The 22,723-nt window shown below is 43.9% G+C and overlaps 1 protein-coding gene across 4 annotated transcripts in view; it reads right to left on the bottom strand.

Annotated features, from left to right (window-relative positions):
* Positions 1-4,163: 4,163 nt before the first annotated feature.
* Positions 4,164-22,723, bottom strand: part of Raf (serine/threonine kinase raf oncogene) — a 315,639-nt gene continuing 297,079 nt past the window's right edge. For all 4 annotated transcript variants that reach the window (XM_075896231.1, XM_037424899.2, XM_037424900.2 and 1 more), the window contains 5 exons: positions 19,578-19,624; positions 13,384-13,502; positions 9,604-9,735; positions 9,407-9,541; positions 4,164-5,247 (listed from right to left, as the gene is read on the bottom strand). In XM_075896231.1, the coding sequence (XP_075752346.1) occupies positions 5,068-5,247; positions 9,407-9,541; positions 9,604-9,735; positions 13,384-13,502; positions 19,578-19,624 (613 nt within the window). In that variant the 3' untranslated portion in view covers positions 4,164-5,067. The remainder of the gene's footprint in view (positions 5,248-9,406; positions 9,542-9,603; positions 9,736-13,383; positions 13,503-19,577; positions 19,625-22,723) is intronic.

Genomic DNA, 22,723 nt, shown 5'->3' with positions numbered 1-22,723 from the left:
GTCTTTGTTTTGAGTATAGAGGGTGCTCCAGCTAACTTAAGCCCGAGTTTTCAAATATGCTGACGGACTGTACAACTATGCAAACATTATATCACAACTGCATGGAGTAGGTTGCACTATTTTTTGTGTTCTGAATTTCAATAACACGGCAAGATGAAATAAAAAACTTTTGAAGCAATGAAGCTAAGCTAAAATTTTAATTAAAAATTTGTGGGTTGGTTTGCAAGACATCCAATGAGACGATTCTAAACTTAATTTCCATTACAATTAGTGTTTTTCTACTTACTGCAGGTGCCCATTACCACATGAAAATTACCACATGACATGCTGTTGACACAACATGACTGCAGTCATTCCTAATGTTCCGCAACTTCAGAGTTTCTACTTGATCCGCTGTGTTCTATCTTGATGCTTTAGTCGAAGTAATCACATTTTATCCAAGCTCAATCAAGGGTGCCAAGGATGTGGAAAATTAAGTTGTATCAAAACAAAGCTAAATATGTGCACAGGTGCACCACACCGATTAAAACTTGTCAGGAAGCATGGCTTCTATGGGCTAGCATGTATAATACTCACAGATTTGAATGTCACATCAAATTTTTTAGTACATTTACAACTGGTAAGCAAGACTGCTCAAGATACTCGTGTCATGTCACGACAAATCTGCTTTCTAAAGATGTGACTGGCTCTGATCTATGTGTTCGAGTAGAAATTAGGACAAAATGACTTGAACAGTGCATATGGAAACGAAAGTATGCACGTTGCTTAACCCTAAATTTTCCAGTTTCCATCTGTGAGTACTGTACATACAGGAATGTATTCCTAGTTAGGCAGGTTCACACTATAGTACACCAATGCATGCTTACTCATTTTGTTGCCAGTCATGAAAACAGCATTAATGAGTGACAAAGGCTCCCAGTTGGCACGAGATATAAACATGAGTGAGTCATTATCTCTACTACAAATTAAAATTTGGCGATGCTAATTTTGAAGGGATAAAAGTTTGCAATAGGATTTTGAGATGCACGAGCCTTATAATTTATGGACATGTGTGTGGTAAAGTAATGAGGACACGAGCGTGAGTAAATGCCAGCAAGCCTAAGTACCAGTCTATAAATGAGAGTGTCGATGAGTACGGGTGCAGTGGTGCAACAGATAAATCGCTTATTGTGGTACAGGTACAGCAGCTCCTGGACCAGCTGCTCCTGGACCAGCTCCTGGACCATATGTAGCAGAAAATTTCGGACAAACAGTTGACAAGTTATACAATACTATCTCTGCACCTTTTAAATAACTTCACACATTACTGAGATATAAAAGGCGCATAAAGTTGCATGGAGGGTTTCAAAATGAAATTTAAGAAAGCCATGTGAAGTAATGAGCATCACATGGTAGTGTGTTTAGGTGACAGCAGTAGGCTTGTGCAGATATTCGAATGAATATCAAAGTATTTGAATTCACTTCGATCCGAATATAAATTATTGAAAATTTGGAAGTATTCCAAATGAACGAATAGATGTATATTACTCTGCATGTAACCCTTGTAAAAGTGGTTTCACCGCATTGGAGGGGTGCTAAGCCATGAAAGCATCTATTTATATTAGTTAGCAATACTAATTAAGTAAAGCAAGCAAAATCACAGGGGTAGTAGGTCGCTTACGCTACATTCTTCCCACATGTGTTAAACTCTTACTATATAATGTAGTGTTCCTACTTAAAATAACGGAACAGCATTAAAGCTTCAGTATGGAACTGGCGTCCATCTTAATCTGCTTTATTTTTTCACTCCTCCTCCTCTTCTCTCCTGCCCCGGCCCTCGCGCTTCTTCATCTTCTGTCCAAAGGCTCATACCGCTTCACCCTTCCCGCTTTCTTTTAATTACCCCTCCTGGGGTAATACTTGAAGACATTCCCAATTGAAGCACATTCAACAGATCCACGTTCACCAGTGTACCAGACAGTCTTCAAAATTCCGTTCTGGGTGGCTGTCTTGGTCACAGAGTAAGGCCCATAAAATTTGGCACTGGAATCTCTTATTCCTTTTCTCACTAGTACGAGGTCGGTGACTTGAATGTCTGGCATGTCTGCTCGATGCCTCTTGTCGAAATTCTTTTTCATTCGTTTTCGGTACCTCTCCTCCTGTGATTTTTGTTGCCTCTCCTCGACAATCTTGAGGTTTTCCAAGAGTCCCAACTCACGGTCTGCCTGCAGAATAGGGGTCTCTCCTGTAGAAGCGTACTGTGGACTGCACCCCAAGCCACTTGTGTAGGATCGGTTATGATGTTTTACGGCTGCCTTTTCCACAACCAGGTTTACGAGTTCTTCCGAGCTGAGCTCACGAGGTAGGTCTACCGCTGCTTCGTCTTGAACTTGGTACTTCGAAAAGATGATCTCCTCGGAGGTCTCGTCTATGAAGAACGTCACCCACATGATGGCTTCGATGGCCGGCTGCGCCAAAATAATGTAGTGTTCCTACTTAAAATAACGGAACAGCATTAAAGCTTCAGTATGGAACTGGCGTCCATCTTAATCTGCTTTATTTTTTCACTCCTCCTCCTCTTCTCTCCTGCCCCGGCCCTCGCGCTTCTTCATCTTCTGTCCAAAGGCTCATACCGCTTCACAAATGTACACCGCTTTTATCACGCCATTCGATCTCTACGAATACAACCGGCTCCCTTTCGGTTGGAAAAACTCGCCAGCGTGGTTCCAGAAGATCATGAACGACGTCCTAAAGCCATTCCTTGGTGTTTTTTGTAATGTGTACATAGACGACATTATAGTCTTCTCCAAAACAGAGGCTGAGCATCAGGACCATCTGTCTCAGGTGTTAAACGCCTTGAGCTTGGCACATCTCAAGGTTAATTTTAAGAAGAGTGTATTCTTTCAACAAAAAGTGGTGTTTCTTGGAAGAGTCTTCGATGGGAACACCAAAAGCACAAAACAAGAGTCCGTCGAGAAGATCTCCCAGTTGAAGAAACCATATGACGTCCATTCACTGCGTGTGTTTTTGGGATTGGCAGGACATTTCCGATCTTTCATAAAGGACTTTGCTGTCAAAACTAGATGCCTCACGCGCTTAACGCAGAAAGAAGTTCCCTTTGAATGGAGTGACGAATGTGAGAGAGTCTACCGTGACTTGGTGCACAGAATCTCTCCTGCCCCGGCCCTCGTAGCCGTAGACACTACTGAACTACGACGGAAAGGTGCTGTGAAAGTGAACTTGCGTGTGGCGACCTTCAACGACCTAGTTCTTGAACCAGCGCGTCGAAAACACTCAGGATCACGATCTTCGACGGAAGAGGTGATCCTGAGTGTTGATTCTAACAATAATCTACAATGCAGCACTATTTCTTTTCAAAATCTGTGCCCCGGAAATTCCAGGAAGGAGTCTTGGGAACAGGCACGCAGCAACTTTAGCAGTGCTTTGCAATAGTATCTGTTTTTAGAAATTTGGGGCAAATTTAGCATTCATTCCATCACCACAGAACCAGGAGAAACGCAACTCTCTGGGAGTGAGTACACGGCCTGCAAAACATTGGTGGCTTGTACCTCATCCTGTTGACTTAGCACATAAAACAATGTCGTGAGTCCTGTTTTTTTTTTTTTTTATTGCGATAAAGACTTGCCTTTAAGGCATATTTTTGTGTTAAATGAGTGCTGTTAGGCCGGTGTTGTGTATGAAGTGAAGTAGTGTCTTGTGGAATCTTTTTTCATGTATCCAGCGGTTGTAACTGGCTGTGTCGCTGTAGCGAAGGCCAGCTTGAGCGAGGTGATGGGAGCGTTCTGGCTACAACTCTTTACATGTCCATAGTCCTAGTTAAACATTTCGAAATGAAAATTTGCATGCAACATGATGCTCAAAATAGAAGCTTGGTTGTTTATTTCCCCATGCTTATTGTGCACTTTTGGCCCTTTAGCTCTTTTACACTGCACAGGTTACAGTGTCTCGGTTGATCAATCTGTCACTACACTGCGCAGAACTTCTAAAACAAAGAAAGTATACACTGCATTGAAAACATAAGACTCTCAGGAGGGGTGCTGCAAACTTGTGACTGTGGTCTGTCGATCTGAACTGTCAAGTTTGAAATATGAGCATGCCAATTTGTACTTTCTGCACAGCGGTGGCACTGCACATAAGGCAGCAAAACCACTACTACTCACAACTGAACTGTTTTGATTTGTTTATTACAGCTCTCTCCCTCCGATTTCTTCGGGATATGCAGATCCCTCAGCATCACAAAGGTTCTCCACTCTACAAGCCACCATTTGTGCCAAACGTTCGGTAACGAACTCTCGGCAGGCAGTTTCCCAGGCGTGGCACACACTCTAAAGCTGCTCGTTGTACAGCGCGTCCGATGTTGCAATGAACCTTGCCAGGACTTGAGAACACAACACAGGATGAGGAGGAAATGGAATTAAAATATACAGCACACAAGCAACACTAATTAAAAGCAGTAGTCTGTGTTCTTCCCTTTTAGTCTTCTCCAGAAGTTCTTTTTTTTTATTGTTGTTGTTGCACTTTACATTTCCCTACCATAAGTTTTTTTTTTTTTTCCTATGTTACAACACTCGCTGTACACAGATCACAGAGTTAAAGAGCAGTGCTCCACTGCACCCAGTGTGACAAGCAATGTCTCTGCACACACCGGTACAGACACAATCCCAGCATTGTTCTGGCAATGACATCCTTTCCTCAACTTGCACAGACGGGCAGAACGTATAGACGGTGCACTTGAGCACACACCAACTTGAGATGCACACTGCAGCCCTGCTTGTGTCCTCACTCGCTGCTCCAGTTTTATACGCCACTTCGCAGCTTCAATTGGCCAACGTGCGATTGTTGGTGGACTTCTTGTTTCGATGCCATCAACCCCTCACCACAAACTCAAAAAGTGAGCCATGTGCTATGCACGCCCATGCGTGGTGTCACACTGTCGGCTTGGCAAAGAACTCCGGTCGAAGCAGGTTCCACGCAACAGACATTTTCCAAAGCCTATCCAACCTGTTCACGTCGAGAGGCTCGTTGAGCACGAGGGAGCAACGTTTTCCACGTTGAGGACAACATGCTTCAGAAGTTGCCCGTCGTGGAGAAAAAAGGAAATGCACCAAACTGGCTGGGCGTCTTCGGTGAGGCGCACACGTAGAGGAAGTCTTCGGACTGCAGGTGGGTTCGGTTCAGCGTGGGTTCTGAAGTGCTCTGGTGGATCTTGGGTAGTGACCGCATTAGTGACTCTAGTGAGGCCAACATCTAAGGAAGAATAAAAGAAGCAACGTCAGAATTGGGGCACTACACGAATAACAAAAGAAAGATTGTGATGAGATTGCCTCATAACTTAACGCTCTGTGATGTCAATATTGCCAGCAAATGTTCAGTTCACACGTAACAGTAAGTATATTGAAATAATTTTTCTTCCACAATTCTGTTTCAACACATGGGCTGCCTCATGAAAGAAATGCTTGAGATGAGTCATGAGAAAGGCAATTTTTTAATGGCAACATTAGTTTGTGTTTTGATTACAACTCCCCTCCTCCTATCTATTTCACTGTCCCAACAGCCCTTGCAGGAAACAACTTTCATAACTGCAGCCTGCTAGCTGAAGTGAGCTTGAGGTCATATTGTATACCTTATTCCCTCGCTTAATGTATGCCCTTTTCTGTTACCCCCAGAAACTCCACACATAGTATGCTGTTATGTCAGTGAAAGTGCGTGAGTGCTAACAACAAATGTGGCTCAAGCTAAGATCAAACAAGCCAACCATCTTTGCCAAGTAAGAAGTACATAAGGAGGGGGGCTATAATTTCAAGGTTATGGGATTGGATCTCACCAAAGAAAAGGGTGTTCTTGTCCACTTCATTTCAATTTATGTAATAATTACTACACTATAATTGAAAACACAATGAATGTCCCTGTTGCTTTCCTTGGCCTAATGGTACAATGAACTTTTTGGTTTTACATGACACATATGCGCACATGGTATGTGAGCATATATGTACGAGGCCCGCGTCCCTTTGGTGAACTGCTGATGAGTGGCCATCTGTGTGACGTCTCATGCTTGGTATGTGAACGACGCACCGAAACCTTCGTCAATGGCCCTCTGGCGTTCGCAAACTGTCCTACACAACTTTTGTTTACCCACAACTTGAATAAACTAGTCAGTTTGGTCCCTGTCCACTCGTTATCAAATTAATGTGCTTGAAGCAATTCAGAAAAGAGCTGCCCATTAACTTTCAAGCATCTACTGCAACTATTCCAGTGTGACTCAGATTAAACTCAACAATTCACCAGAAACATTATATGTTCATCATCAAGTGTCGTTGTTATGTCTGTTTCATAAGTACGTCTCCAGTAACAAAACATCATTGTTACAACTAAACGCCCCCTCCTCACATCTCCCAGGTTACATATTCATGTCAGCCCCGCTGCGGTGGTCTAGTGGTTAAGGTACTCGGCTGCTGACCCGCAGGTCGCGGGTTCAAATCCCGGCTGCGGCGGCTGCATTTCCGATGGAGGCAGAAATGTTGTAGGCCCGTAAAGAACCCCAGGTGGTCGAAATTTCCGGAGCCCTCCACTACGGCGTCTCTCATAATCATATGGTGGTTTTGGGACGTTAAACCCCACAAATCAAACATATTCATGTCAGCTTCACCCGTAACTTTGGTAATACGAACACGTTTAACACATCAGCACTACCGCAAACAATCTGCATGTAGAATGATCTTCCCGATGATATCGCCTCTGATAGCAACCCTAATCCGTTTCATGACTCAATGCACTGTTTTTTTTTTTTGCAAAGTACTTTGTCGTTATTAATGTGCACTGTAACATGTGACTCCACTCCCACTGGACGGATTCTTAAAATTTTTGCGGCATCGAATTCGTGAGGCAATAAGCTCTTCCAGTGAATTCCTTCCATGGTTACTTGAAAAAGTGTTTCAGGGCCCCTTTAACGCATTTTGTTCGACAGGTGTCACGACAAAAACGAACCCATTCTGCGATTTGTAGGCGCATTTGGGATGCCTCAAACTACCGTATAATGCGGAATATAGGTCGAGGCGGAATATAGGTCGACCCCCTTACCTTGACCAGCAAAAAAAAAAAAGAAAAACGCGGAATCGTTCACTGCTTCACTTTAGTCAGTCCTCACAGTCCTCCGAGCTGTCGGAGCTCTCCGACGACGACGACTGCTTGTCACTAGCCGCCTCCCACAGCATGTCGTCCTCGGTGCCGTCGAGAGCGTTGCTGATGCAGCACTTCTTGAATGCGCGCACCACCATCTCTTCAGGCAGAGACCTCCATGCCTCGGAGACCCAACCACAAACTGTCGCGAGAGGTGGCCTGCGCAGCCGGCCTGTCGGGGTCCGCGGGTTGTCGCCAGCCATCCATTCGGTGTACAGCGCACGCACACGGTCTTTAAAAGGTTTATTGAGGACGACGTCCAACGGTTGAAGTGTTGATGTCATTCCTCCCGGAATGACGACAAGATCCGTCCTTCCGTCGCGAAGGCTCTCCTTCACCGATGCTGTCAAATGCCCGCGAAATGCATCCAACACGAGCATGTTCCGGCGCTGCAGGAGGGCTCCGGGCCGCCGGTTCCACACTGTGCGGATCCATTCGCGCATTAGGGCCTCGTCCATATACCCCTTCTCGTTGACGCGGACGACGACATCCCGCGGGAAGGCCTCCTTCGGCATCGTCTTCCGCTTGAAGATTATGAAGGGGGGCAACTTTCTGCCGTCGGCCGTGCAGCAAAGCATAACGGTGAAGCGCGAATGCTCGCTACCGGTCGACAAAAGCCTCACCTCTTTTGCCCCGCGTTCACAAACAGTCGTGGACGACGGCATGTCAAACCACACCGGCGTTTCGTCGGCGTTGCCGATCTGGCCTAGCATGTAGCCATGCTGCCGCCGGAGGTTGTTCACATAGAGTTGAAACTCTATCAATTTGTCCTCGTACATCTCCGGCAGCTTCTGGCATATCGACGTGCGCCGTCGAAGCGCAAATCCTTTGCGTCGCATAAAGCGACGGACCCAATAAATGGATCCCTTGAAGTCTTTCTTTGACAGGCCGGCTTCACGGGCGAGCTCGACGGCTTTTGAGCGAATGAGCTCCGCATTCACGGGAAGGGATTTGGCACGGTACTCGCGGACGAAATCCGCCACTTTGTCCTCGAGTTCCGGGTGCACAGCTCGGCGACCGCGAAACGACGTCTTCCTCGCGTTACACACTGACAGTTTGGATTTTTGGTTGCGCCAGTATCTGACGCTTTTCTCGGACACTCCAAACTGCCGCTGTGCCGCCATGTTGCCATTCACTTCCGCGAATTCTATAACTTTTCTTTTAAACGCGGCGGTGAACTGGCGCCGCGTCCCGGTATTCATAGCTGGTCGCAGAGTAAAAGTCGCCACTCTCTACGAACACGAAATGAACAAGAAAAGAAAAATGGCGTCGGCAGAGGCGTCGGCCCATGGAGGCGATGTCGATGCTGATGCCCAAAAAACATGCGACACTCCCTGTTGCCAGACGATCACTTTGTTTATGCCAAGGGCCGGTATATAGGTCGAGGGGTGACTTTTTAGCGAAATTTTTTGGAAAAAATCTCGACCTATATTCCGCACTATACGGTATGCCAAAAAAGGCCAGGATAGTGCAGCCCTCGCCGCTAAAAACACACAGGAACTTTCAAACAGCTCTAAAAATGGACAACTCTATCCATCTAGTGGAAAACATATCATGCCTTTCCAGAGGTGTTGATCAAGCAAACAGCAAACGCTAGATAATGTGCTGCCATCTGTGAGGCACTGTACTTTTTAATGCCTCCGAGATGGCAAGCACACAGCCTGTATCTTGGAGGCCATGTGACTCTTGCTTTAGATTAAAAACCTGTATGTACCATTTGCGCAAGCACGCTGGTACAATCTACTGTGTGCATGGGTGTGTGTGTGTATGTAACAAAACATATTAATAAGTATGCACTTAGCGGTTGAAGGGCGCACTGGGGGCCGGATTTCGCTATCGCATTCAACTCTTAAAGGTGAAGCTTAAGGGTCTCCCATTTTTTTTTTTTCAGTAAATAAATAGATAAATACTATGTCACAATCTTGTGTTAATTCAGTCCTGGTCTATGTTACACACAGAAAATGAGAAGCTCCCCTAACAGCCTCAACATGTTGCGAATCTCAGTGCACGCATGCTGACCTCTGCTGTATGTAGTAAAATGCACAATGCTGGTCGGATCCTGTTCCTCGTCTTTTATGTCCTGTTTTACATATTTAAGATCACTATGTTCAAATGTGCAGTTTCATCTAATTCAAGAAAAGTTTAGAACCCTGACAAGTGGCTATTGTGGAAAAGAAAAGACTGCATGGATAGCTGAAAATTTAGTTGTCAATGGTGACGGTGCACCCACCTGTCGAAAGAGGGGTCGCTCATCTCGGTTGAACTTGATGCAGTCCTCGGTAAAACGAATCAGAGCCTTTGGCGTGTCCTTGCGAGCTATGCTCAGGTCTGGACGCAACAGGCCGTGACCCACCATGAACAGGATCTGCAGAGCACAGGCACCTCATCAGAAATGCAAAGCTCAATCTATCAAAATCTGCACTGTACCTGGTCCTTGTTGTTGATGTGGGAGTAAGGCAGCTGGCCAGTGATGAGCTCGTATAACACAATGCCAAAGGCATACACGTCCGACTGGAATGAGTATGGGTTTGGGTCCTTCATGCGGATCACTTCGGGAGCCTGCACAATCGTGACAGAAAAAGTTGTATGGTGAAAGTAACGACAAACATAACACTGACCCATGTAGAAGTGCTTTCTTATTCGAATGCAATTCTCACATTGACACATTTGCAAACAGTGCAGATCAAACGAATTAGGAAAAAATTAATTCCAAGGTTTCCGACCACAATTCCATTACAAGGCAAGCAACAGTGGAGGGGCACTGGACTACTTTGAAGCGCTTCTAACGCAGTAACTGCAGCCTGCTTTTTGTTTGTTTGCTTTTCAGTGCGGAGTGACCCACCAGTATGCCATTGGGCAAGGTACATTGTTACTCACCAGTGGGAGGCGCAAATATGCCCCCATCTTCTGCTCTAACAAATGGCGCTACCAACTCTGTAGCGGCCGTTTGGTGTATTGATTTGAAAGATGCAAAGCTGTTTCCTGCCTTCTTTGCATGAATCGATGTTAAAGTACAACGTTCTTGCCACAAAAGAAACACAAAATCAATTTCTGTGATAAGCTGGTTTTTTTCCTTGGTGCTGCAATTTATTTTGTGCCTGTACAAGGCCCAAGCCTCCATTAGGCATGCTGAAAAGCTCTGGAGCAGCAGGGAAAACTTCTACACTTAGTGCAACGACACCTATTCCATAAACTGCTGAAGAAGTTTGCAAGCAACACAATGGAGGAAAAGGATCACCACTCGGTTCGTTAGCAACGATCACGCCACCTCGCGTCCCATGATAGACAATATACATTAGTTGCAATTTCAAAATTCAGCCTATAGCACAAGATGGAGAGCTCCTCCCGCTCATGGGTCACCGGTGGGTCATAGCACTTAACATGAGACAAGTATTCTCCTGGGCGTGTGTATCCTCCTGCAACAGAAAATCATACCTCCGCATCCAAGAGTCATATTGCAAGCAGATGAATGCAGCACACAAACTCACAGCCACATAAGGGAGGCGCGTAGGCACAGGCTATGACCCACCGGTGACCCACAATGCAGTGAACATGCTAATGTCCACAAAACTAAGTGAACGAAGCCTAGGCTGGGATTGAATGTATGTCATGGAGTTAGAGCCCAGCAGTGGTACTACATGTTTAGTGACTGCTTTGAGAACAGTCTTTTGTCGGCTCGAAAGATCATAATCAATGGTGAATGGACAGCAGATGGCTAAGCGGAGTTGGCCTGTGATGAAAGTTGGCCAATAAGCAATCACTTCCAGCTTGAATGAAGGAGCAAAGCTTCAAAGTCACGGATGCTAAAGTTCAATGCCCAGCCTCCAGACCAGAGTTTAAAAACCTCGACAAGATGGATGTGAGCCTGCCCTCTCCACTGTGGCCTAAAGCAAGTGCTGCTGCTGATTTTCTTGATGCTCGCATGAGAAAGCAATCCACCGGCCTTAAAAGCAGACCAAATAAGCCAAGCAAGAGGGTCTTGCAGGGTGTCCCAACCAGATGAAAGGGCCTAACCTGTTCGAAGCTCTCCGAATTATTATTTGAAAATACTGAAGTTCAAAGAGTGCATGAGAGGGTACGTGTATCTAGCACGAAATTAACACTTTTAGGAAGCAAAGAGAAATACAAAAACACAGAAAATGATGCAAGGGTGCATTAACAACGGCTGGTTGTTAATGTACCCTTGCATCAGACATTCCAGAAGTCTAGTGTACATGTAATGGCAGTATGAAAGAACAGCCGAGCACCGTTGCTGCTGATCTACCGAGGCGAAGAACTATTTCAGGTTCTGTTCATGACAACTGCAAGCTGAGAACTGTTCAGCAAAGGTAACTGACAAGTGCTGCAGGTTGGGCAGACTAAAAAAATTATAATGCATGAAATACCTAAAATGTGAAAGACAGACACAAAAAGATGTAGATGGGACAGGTACTATTCTCAAATTCAATTTAATTGAAAACCTATGTGAATGTATACCAAGTCAAGACAGCTTGCAAAAAATGCTGAAGGATATGCCATGGAAGACCAACATGGGAACCCCTGTGTCCTTGCAAGTGGTCAACACCACAACTAATGGTGAATTATGCAGCCTCACCACTGCAAATGAATTGCATTCACATGAGAAAAGGATTTGTTACATCTTTCCAAGGCCATGGAAGAACCACTGAACGGAGGACTGAAGAGAGGACAAGATTTTGGGAATACCCTTGTTTGAATATATTACGAGGGACAGTCATTCTGGCTTTGAAATGCTGTGGATGAACTTTGAAACAAAGATTGAAGCTACAGCAGTAACATTGCAGCAAAATGAGACAACAAAGAGTGCAACCAGAACCATACCAAAGCAATGTTCTCTTCTGCTTTCACCCTAAGGGCGTATGTGCCACAGGTGGCACATACATGATGTCATGGGGCTATACTTAAAGGTCATGTAGACTCACTGTTACAACAAGGCAGCCCCCGTCAACTATGTTGATCTGGCTGGCTGTACAGCTACATTTGTAAAACCTTCCTCTCATTACCTTTCAACTCTGAGACTCTGTCTGGCTGCTACGCATTAAAGTCCAAGTCCAGTCATATCTGCGGGCTACCACAGACTGCGGTCATCGAACACCCTTGTGGCTTCGCAATAACAGCATCAGCCACGAGATATGCTACTAGTATTGTTACAGCATGGGACGGCAAGCTGCATGACGAAGCTGTGTGATGCAATTCTGTAAGACATACCCAACATCACTTTAAGGCAGTTACGAGACTGACTAGCATCAGTCGCTCTGGCTAAATTAGCGGCTGACATTTTCCAGTCACATCATCTTATAAGCACAGTTGTACGCTAGGAAAGAGGTGCTGCATTTTCTAATGTGATGTGATTAAATATCACCAAGGCTGTGGCATCTAGTTATAAGCAAGCAGCACAAGGAATGAGAGGGTAATAGAGAAGTAGTCAGTGCAGGCCTTAGCACAGCAGCTAAGCTAGCAAGTAAAGAAGTACGTAGTGTACAACTGTAGCGGCGCATGGTGCCTTCTATTGCAGTGGCTGCTGGCTCTACTAGAACGAACCTAGCACTGTGTTGAAAGTGACAAACGACAGCTCTTAACCAGATGACAATACTATTACCATGACCGGCTTAAGCCAGGAGTGATGTGGCCAAAGCATCTAGGATGTAGGTGCAGTGCGATGTTGGGGATGAAAACAAAAATGACCTTTTGTATAACCCGTTTTTTTTTTTTTATTGCTCCAATGATGATGAAGTGGAATCTGTGCTACCACTAGATGCTAAAATAACAAGTACTCCACCTTAAAATCAATATGCAGCTTGATACATCACCACATAAATTTACAAAGATGTGCACAAAGTACCCGTACCTGGTATAATCACAAACAGCACCTCAAAGTTTCTATTTGTTCTGAAGATTTAAAATTTCATTAATTACAAGTTTACAAAAAATTACCATGAGAGCTCTTTTTTTTTTTTTTCAGAAGAAGTATGACTTTGCTAAGGATTAAGAAAACTGCAATAACAAGTTATACACTCATTTCTTTTTTCAACATATATGCCAGAGACAACAAATTTATAGGCAAAATATGTCTTGTTTCTATACTACCTCCTTTTCATGATGGCAGCAGGATTCATGCAAGAATGCATGTCCAAGAAATCTCATGCTCTTTGCATTGCACAGCAGAGTATGCTGCTGATTCACACTCACCATCCACAGGATAGACTCAGTTGGCTGGCTGAATGGTTGGGAGCCACTCCATCGCGCCTTCACTGTGGCTAGGCCAAAATCACCAATCTTCACAGTCAGGTCATCATGGAGGAATATGTCTAAACACAAACGGGTCAAGGCACAACAACTGCTTAGATGTGCAACCAACACTGCACATGGAGGCATATTCACTCAGCAAAACCCCGGTGACAGAGGCAGCAAACAAGTAACTCGCAACTTGCACTAACAGCGTTGCAATCAGCTGTGATTGTGCAACTTAAAATAAACCAATGAACATATTCTTTGGATGAGCAATTTTCAGAGACTGCACATGGAGGCATATTCACTCAGCAAAACCCCAGTGACAGAGGCAGCAAACAAGTAACTCGCAACTTGCACTAACAGCGTTGCAATCAGCTGTGATTGTGCAACTTAAAATAAACCAATGAACATATTCTTTGGATGAGCATCAGAGAGAGTTCTTATTGTTCACGCTTTCTTGTCCCAAAATTCAACTTCCAAGATAGATACACCACTGCTGAAAATTTGTACATTTGCATTAGATCTGTGCAGTTTGAATCGAATATATTTAAAATACTTCTCAAATATTTTTTCTAAGAGAAACTGCCGAAAAAAAGGTAGGAGGGGATTTCTAAGCATTATCTTATGAGATAGCAATGCGAAAGTGTTTCTTTTTGCTAGGTTGATGAAGCGTTGGATGGGTGGTGCATTATCAAAAATAAGGCAATGCAGAGGCCAAACTTTACTCATGTGCATGATTTGGTGCTTCCAAAGTGTTGCTGACAACGCATTACATGTGAAACACAAAAATGCTGCCTCCTCAAGCCCTCCTCCTCGTCCTCTGTGCAAGACGCAAAGGTCGCGGGATCGAATCCCGGCTGCAGCAGTTGCATTTCCAGTGGAGGCGAAAATGCTGTAGGCCAATGTGGTCCCATTTGGATGCATGTTAAAAAACCCCAGGTGGACGAAATTTCCAGAGCCCTCCACTACGGCGTCTCTTATAATCATATGAGTGTATTGGGACATTAAACCCATATCAATTAATCAATCAACTTCTGCAGAAGCCCAATTGATGTGGCAAACAAGGGCGTGCTCCCTTCAAGTTAGAGAGTTCCAAATCTGCCACGTAGATGTCAATGCATATGAACGTCTGGAATTTTAGACATTAAGAGTCTTCAGCATTTGATTTTTTTCGGCTTCCTGACCAAACTTCAGATCCAAAACAGTATTAACGGGGCCCCGCACCTACCACGTTTATCATCTTCATGTTGAAACCAGCGCTTTCTTGAGTTCCCCCATTTCGAATGCTCTGCAGACAGCACCAAGTTCGCCATTTGCATACCAGGTCCGTGGGCTTGTGCTGATGAGTGCCCTTGCAAGTGTGTCATGCCACTTGAGTTACCATATTTACTCGCATAATTTGCGCCGTTGCATAATTTGTGCACCCTTAATAATTTGTCAGCTTTAAAAAATATATATATATATATATATATATATATATATATATATACACACACACACACACCAACATTTTGCGCTACCCGACTCAGCAGCTAACTCGCCAGCATATGTACGAAGAGACTGTGGAGCTATGAATTGTTTGGACAGGCGTGCAGCCGGCCTATCAGGCGACCACAGTGAAATGGGCTGTAAGTGCGAAGGCACTTTTTTCCAAAGACTTCCCTGAATTAGAGTCCATATAATGCCGTGCACAAACACTCAAACTTGTTGACACTCAAACCGCCGCATGAATGCACGCTCACATCACGGCACAGACAACTCTCGGCACCAGAGGAGTGCGAGGGCCTGTTGTGCGAACTGTTCCCGTAGTTCTGCGTCCGCGCTGTAACGCACGCATGGTTGATTTCGGAAGTTTATGTTTCACCATCTGTCTTTCGCGTTTTCACTATTCTCTTCCAATGCAATACAGTAGCAAAATTCAAGCTTGCTGTTGTGAAGTTCACCGAAGAAAACGGGAATCGTGCCATCGCCAAGCACTTCAGCGTGAAGTTTTCCAATGTGTGACCAACGGCGTAATCGGTATGGAAGAAAGAGTGCGCACTTGCTGATACAAGTTTTATGTCGTTGAAGAAGGACTTTTCAGTTATGTGTGAACGCTTAGGTCCTCCCGTATCGCCGTGCCCTGGGATCTTGTTTCTCCCTGCACTGTGGAAAAGAGCTTCAAGAAAACGACACATTCGAACATGCTGGACAGAACTGACGGCAATGCGCTTGGGAGGACGGTGGCAGCTGCTGCAATGATTCTCAACTGGACCTCTCCATGAGCGATTTTGACTAGACCGGGCGTTACCGAATCTGACAAGAAAGTGCACTTCGTTCGTGATCCAATTTATTTTATTTTCTTAATTATAAACTCTTTGCGTATTAGGACTATTGCACATTTTTTCGTATGCATTCGTAAAATCCCCGCATAATTTGCGCACACTTTTCGGATCCTCCAGAATTGCTAAAAAAAGTGTGCAAATTATGCGAACAAATACGGCACATACGCAAAAAACTGGTAGAGATACATAATTTTAAAAAATATATTTGACAAGTTTAAAAAATAACATTTTCTAGTAACTTCACTTATTTTTGGCTAATACAGTAGACTTGCGATAGTTCAAACTCTGATAATTCCTACTTTCGGTTAATTCAAACAAAATTAAATTTCTGGGTTGGCTCTCCATTCTTTTATTTAAAAGCCTCTTGATTCAAACTTCATCATTTGGTTAATTCATACTTTTTCCGGTTCCATACCAGAAAATATCTGCTGCTTTTCCCTCCCCCCAAGATGAAAGACTAAGTTGTTGGTTGGTTATTTCATTTTAATGGTGCAAAAGCAGCTCTATCTATGTTGCGCCTGTCACAAGTGGTTAAGTAAGGAGTAGTTAAGAGTGCACAGTTTAACAGTTTACCCAAAAAGCCAGTTGCCCTTAGAAAACTAAAAACATTACACAATGGAACGAGTAGCTCATCTCCTAGAATTAGACTAAGGTGTAAGGGTTTCGGGGTTTGTATAATTTGTGGAAATCTCTCATCCTTTCTGTTAAGGGCGTGTGATTTGGATATGTATGATTGTTAATCGTTCTCGGCATCTTTTGCGTGTTGGTTGGTGTTCCTTTCTCAGCAGGTAGTTTTCCGTGACATGCGTGTGCCCTATTCACAGTCGGCCTAATATAACCTCAATGTAACGTTCTTGACGACTAGAGGTTTTATCCTCACCTATTAGGGGCTTAACTAAACAAAGCTTATTGTTTATGAAGCTGTCCCAATGCTGTTGCCGTTTCGATAGAGCCAAACGAATATTCGCTGGCTATCTTTAGAAGGAACTTTTATCCTTATAACTGGTTTCTGCGCCCAAAGAAGCGTACTCACCGGCCATTTCATTTCCCGGAACCTCCATGTGACTAGGTATCCAACAGAAGCAGATAGTCATAGCCTCGCTATTTTATTGACCACCTTGTTTAACATATCGCCTAGTAAACGTTGATATTCTAATTTTCAATGTAGGGCTTTTAATGCACTTAAGGCAAATCCACAAATCTGGCGCAGGCCTATCGTCACTGGCACTTTGCTCGCACCATGGCAGGCAAACTCGGCATGACGACTGCACAGATTGTCTTGATTGGTGGACATGGATTTGAGGCAGCGGCGGCTCCTCGGTGCAGACGCGGTAGGCGGGGCTAAACCCATGTGATTAGCAGCCAGCACAGCTGCAATATGGCTCCCTATAGCCACCATCCGTGTCAGAAAATGGTCACTGCTGTCATAGAGCGCAAAATCGCGCGTGCGACTTGAATTCAACAGTCAATGAAGGCGCTGTTCCACAAACGAAAACGATTCGCAATGCGGGCTCGCTTTCCCACCTACAGGCAGACTTACAATTAAGCTTAGCAAGCTTTAGTTGTCGCAGCTATTCTCCCGTACCACTTCCCAAACTTCGTTCGGCACCTGCTACACTCGTTTGAGCTTGTAAATGCTACCTCGTCTGCACCCGATCCAACGTTTACTAGGGAAAACTTCCTGGGGCAGCTGCAGGCTTGACCTAATGAGCACCAATCACATAAACCGCCTCATCGGTAGCAGCCGCGGATGTGCAGTTTCGTACAGTCAACGAAATGCTTTGCAGTGGTTAATTCTGAAATGCGGTAGATATATTAAAACAACTTTTCGATCATGAAAGCAGCGACTCGCATCGTTTATAAAAATGAAGGCGTGATTAGTTCATGTGCTACATACGAGTTGTGGTTGGCAGTCGCAAATGCTTAGGACATTGTGCCTACAGCAAGTGGAAAATTGGTTGCATTCTGTGGGGAAATCCGGACAAGAAGCTCTGAAAAGATAGTCGGGGAGTTCCTGCAACAGTGTTCCTTTTTCTGCGTTAGTTTTGCCGGCACAGCAGGCCTGCGATCTTAACTTTTCAACATTTGCAAATTTAAGGGGATGAGATTTTACTCCCTGCTGCACGACTCGATTCTCGAAATAGTGCGGCTGCTGGTCCGACAAATCTTGCACCTTTGCAGTTTCTAGAGAATGGTGTTTTGCTTAGATGGCATACAGTCGACTTTCGTAAACTCGAACTCGAAGGGACCTCTGAATTCTGTTTGAATAATCAGAAGTTCTCAGATATATTACTGTGGGTGAGGTGACACTGCACATTACGATTAGGCATTGCTTTTATCGGATCTAAGAACTTATTAAGCGTTTTTAAACTCTAACTGCATTCAATGAACAGAAAGCAGAGGTGTAAGGTCCACAAGTTTATTGGACATTTACTGATGATCAGACCTTTTAAAGAAATCATGAATTGCCAGCTGCTTCTTTGCTACCGTATATGTGCCTTCAGCACAAAGCTCTTTATGCCAGTTAAGAAGAATCGTGGTTTACCATGCATGTGCTTCATTTCAAACATTAGTTTAGCAGTAAAAGCTTTTTCCTTGAAGGCCTAAGACACTTATTTTCCTTTTCTAGACTTATTATATAAAGCATGCAAATTTTTAAATAGCAGTGGGAAAGCAGCAGATATTTTCTGGTATGGAACCTCAAAAAGTATGAATTAACCAAATGGGTGAGATTTAATTAAGGGTTCTTTAAATACAGTGAAAGAGTAGAGGTCTTACCAAAAATTTGAATTTTATTTCAATTAACTAAATGTATGAATTATGAGAGTTTGAGTTATCGCGAGTCTACTGTATATTCTTTCCTTTAGCGACTTATGTAATGTAAGTGGTTTATGGTGTACGTAATAAAAAGGTATTTCGACCAGCACTGCACAAGTGCACTATTTTCCTTACTCTATGCGTACTCACAGCCGCAGCAGTGTAGTGTGTGCACGTGAGGATCGACTCATGCTAGAGTATTTAGACCTCGAGAGATTGTAGTTTCGTTTTCGAAATATAAAAACAACATGTTTGGCGCAACTTTGGTGCAAAATGTAGCAGCATGTAGCAGCATTATTATTAAGGCGAAGTTTGGTGCAATTGGCGCAGCTATCATATCACTGCCATGCGACATCCCCTGGAAGTACGTTGTCACCCAGGCTTAATGGGGCTCTGTCGGAGGAGATGTCCAGCACGCCCCAAACTTCATCGCTGTTGCCAGATGGCATGCGTGCTGCCGGGTGCACTGGGCTATGGTCAATGAGATTGTGTGCAACGTGTCGGTCACGACTGGGCGAAGTTTAAATTGGTGTGTGCGTTCATGAGAGCTCTGGAATTACCAGCAATGTCAGTTTGTCTCATGAGTTGAGGAGGCAAGGCAGGGGTGACACGGAAGGTACGATATAAATGTCTGCAGCGGCCTTGGTACATGGTGTGTCGCTAAATTTGTGGTGCGCATGGCAATGATGCTTTAGTCCAAACGCTGACAAAACTCTAAAAGCTGTTTGAGGGAACGTATTCGAATTTAAATTATTGGAAATTTCAAAGTATTGGAAATGAATCAAGGGTTGCATATTAGTCCGAATGTAATCTCTTTGTAAAGGTACTATCATTGCAGTGGAGGGGTGCTGTACAACATAAACACAGCTTTCAAAAAAAAAAAAAAAAAACCCACTTCAATGTTAAATGGACATATTGCCCTCGCATTTAAAGCTTAAAACCTTGTACTGCCAGCTTATATGCTGGGCTGCACCTAGACCTTTCATATTGCAAAACAAACAAAAAGGATACTGTTTGATTTAAGGTCTCTATGAATGATGTTCTTGGCATGAAGGTAGCTGAAAAAAGACAGGAGAGAAAAACATAGTCAGATCGCAGACAGACAAATGTGCATAAAGCATAAAATGCAAGCCAGATGCAGACAGCAAGTCCCAACAACTACAGTAAAACCTCGTTAATTTGAAGTCACTGGGGCCACAAGAAATTTTCATATTAAGAGAGTTTTCAAATCAAAAGAACATTTAAGAAGTGGGATGCAAAGAACTTAGAACTGTTCAAAATAATCAGTGCTGGTTGATGGCTGTGCCGGCTACCTTGCGGCTCAAAAGGTTATGTTTTCCAGTAATATCTGGTCTTAAAATTTTGCCACGAACATGGAGGAATGGTGGGCCTCACTGCTGTTACTGAAAAAAAATTCGGCAGATCCCACCCGTCTGGAAATCTACGTTATGCGAAGCATACGGAGGGAAGGTGACCTTGTTGCAATTTTTTTATTGAGCGACACGACATGAAATAACGCTAAATACATGTACAAATGTTACATGCAGAGACATATGTTGAAGAGTTCCACATGTCTATATAACCAGTTGTTTGCACTTGTGCAACGAGGCCAACACGAACATGAGTATTAGCAACACCAGAAGCTGATATGAAGCGCTGATGCTCGCGAGGATGCTGGCCCTGGACACTGCTACATAAAACAACTTCAGCACATGGCAACTAACCACAATTAACGTTAACCCGACATGACGGCTGTGTCAAAAGAGTCCATATGCAATGTTTATAAAATTGGGTAGGCACCACTGCAACTGCTATTGACGTTTCATGAAGATTAGCGTCTATTTGAAAAGTAATTCCGAGACCTGGCGTAGCTCTGTGGTAGATTGCTTGACTACCACGCAGAATGCTTGAGTTTGATTCCTGCTGGGACCCTAAAATTTATTCTTTGCATTTGTCGGGTCAACGCTACCGATGTCGGTTATTTCTTAACGCTCACGCGATAAAGAGACCCTGAAACGGTTTTGACGATATTTTACAAACACAAAGGGCCGGTAGACAAAGTCTCAAGGATAATTTAGAGACCGATTTGAGCTCTCTGCATAAACTTTGTAAATTATTACAATGCTTTAAAGCTGCAAATCGCTCTAGATCGCTGCATATCACTGCGACTCGGCCAAACACGTTTTCAACCGCTCATACACCAAGCAACACGCTCTGCCGACTGACGTCATTGTTTCCAGCTAATCTGATCGTCTTCGTAATGCGCAGCACAGACTGCCGATATTGGATCGGCGGCAGGATTTACGCGTATGCGGTCTCATGCCACATTGTGACGCAGGCGCCGTGAAAGCAGAGCTTAGCCCCAAGCCCTCGAAGGAAGAGCTCAGGGCAGCTGAGGGTGAAAAGCGGAGCTAAGGAGGAGGGTACTTTTCTAGTACTCGTAGCTCCGTTAATAAATGGGTGTTTAGAATGAACTCTGGTGCCAATGATTTGCTCCAGTAGTGTGGTCTAATCAAATGTGAAATGTAAAGAAACCATTTCAGGGAAAATTTAAAATTGCCCATGTGTGTTCTCGTTGTTCCTGAGTAGATTGTAAGTGTCAATCACCTGTGGCACATATTCGCATAAAAGCGGCACATAGCCACCCGAAAGTATGTGACACAGTCTGGCAAGAAACGTTTGATGATGTACGGGACGGCATTGTGACATTATTGATGTCTTGACCAGCGCATCGTATTCGTCAAACCATCTTACCCTCCCATGCTAATTTTGCTTCATGCCAAGTTAAGGCGGTGACCACGAGAGCACCCCAACGTAAGCGGCTAGATAGGTAGATAGATATGATCAAAGTCGTTGAAGTTTGCTAAGACATGCTTCGCATTAAACAAAATTATTTCGTGATCAAACAGAATGTGCACCTGCGGAAAACAAGACATCTTTACTGCAACACAGTAGCGACATGAGGGCAGCATGACGCCTGCTCTTTGCTGCAACAGCACATTATGATGCAAGCATTCGCACAGTCTTTCTGTTATAATTAGGAATTTAATAATGGCTAGTATGATGAAGCTCGCAATGTGTTTTGGCTACAAAAGATGATCTTTGCAACTTTTAAACTTGGTTTTCGAAGCAGGTGTTGCTGGCAGAAACTTCGCCAGCAGTGCAAAGATGCAAATTGCTGGAGCAATCGGCAATCGGAGGCTCGCATATATCGCGATTTTGCCAAACTGTCCTTTATTAATTTCTTGACAATCCCACAAACAAAAGAGAACCATGATCCGCTGACGCTGCGAGAAACATGCGAAGAAACTGCCCGCGTGTCACCGCTGTGTTCCAGTGAAGCACATCTAATTTTCCACAGGTGTTTGTTTTGATTGACCACTTTTTTTTTTGCACTGCAAGTAGCGAGACTGGGGTGCTTCAGCTGCCACTCATTAGTATCCCTACATTGCATTGCCTAGGGGCTATTAAGGGCCGTCGTTTCCATGGATTTGCGGCGAAATCGGGATCTGGAACTGGCACATGGCACCTGAAGTTTTCGAATTAACCGGACTGGTGCCGGCTGCTGCTTCAAATTATCCACTCAAACTTACATTTCAATATATGGGACTGCAGAAATCATTCAAGTTAAGGGGGATTTTGAAATAACTGAGTTCATATTAATGAGGTTTTACTGCACTATTGTAGCACCTTGTCAATGAAATCTCCGAGCACACGTAGGCACATGCACATAAAAAAATAGTCGTTCAGTATTTGAAAAAAAAAAAAACTGTGCAATGGGGTTTAAAGCAGAGCATGATTCCATTTGACAACTATATGTCAAAGATTGCACACCAGACAGTGTTGCCAGCTTATTTATTAAATTTGGATAGGATAGTTAGCCCATTGGCACATGCATACTAAATTGATTCCTCATAATTACCAATTCACTGAAAATTATAGCACACAAAGGGTTAAACTATATTTCCAACTTAATGATTTCCAACAGGTGTACCTACTTATCACTAGCACTTACTATCTTTAAGATTTCCACCGTCATGTTCTAAATGACATGTTCTAAATTGTTGTCAGTACCTATAACGCAATGACTCCGCTTGTAACCAATATCCAATTTAAGGCAAATCTGTACTGATGAGTTAGTTGTTGAGCCATGATAG

Source organism: Rhipicephalus microplus, chromosome 5 (genome assembly GCF_043290135.1).
Source record: "Rhipicephalus microplus isolate Deutch F79 chromosome 5, USDA_Rmic, whole genome shotgun sequence".
NCBI lineage: Eukaryota > Metazoa > Arthropoda > Arachnida > Ixodida > Ixodidae > Rhipicephalus > Rhipicephalus microplus.
The sequence above is the reverse complement of the archived record's forward strand: the minus strand, read 5'-3'. Positions and strand labels throughout refer to the sequence as shown.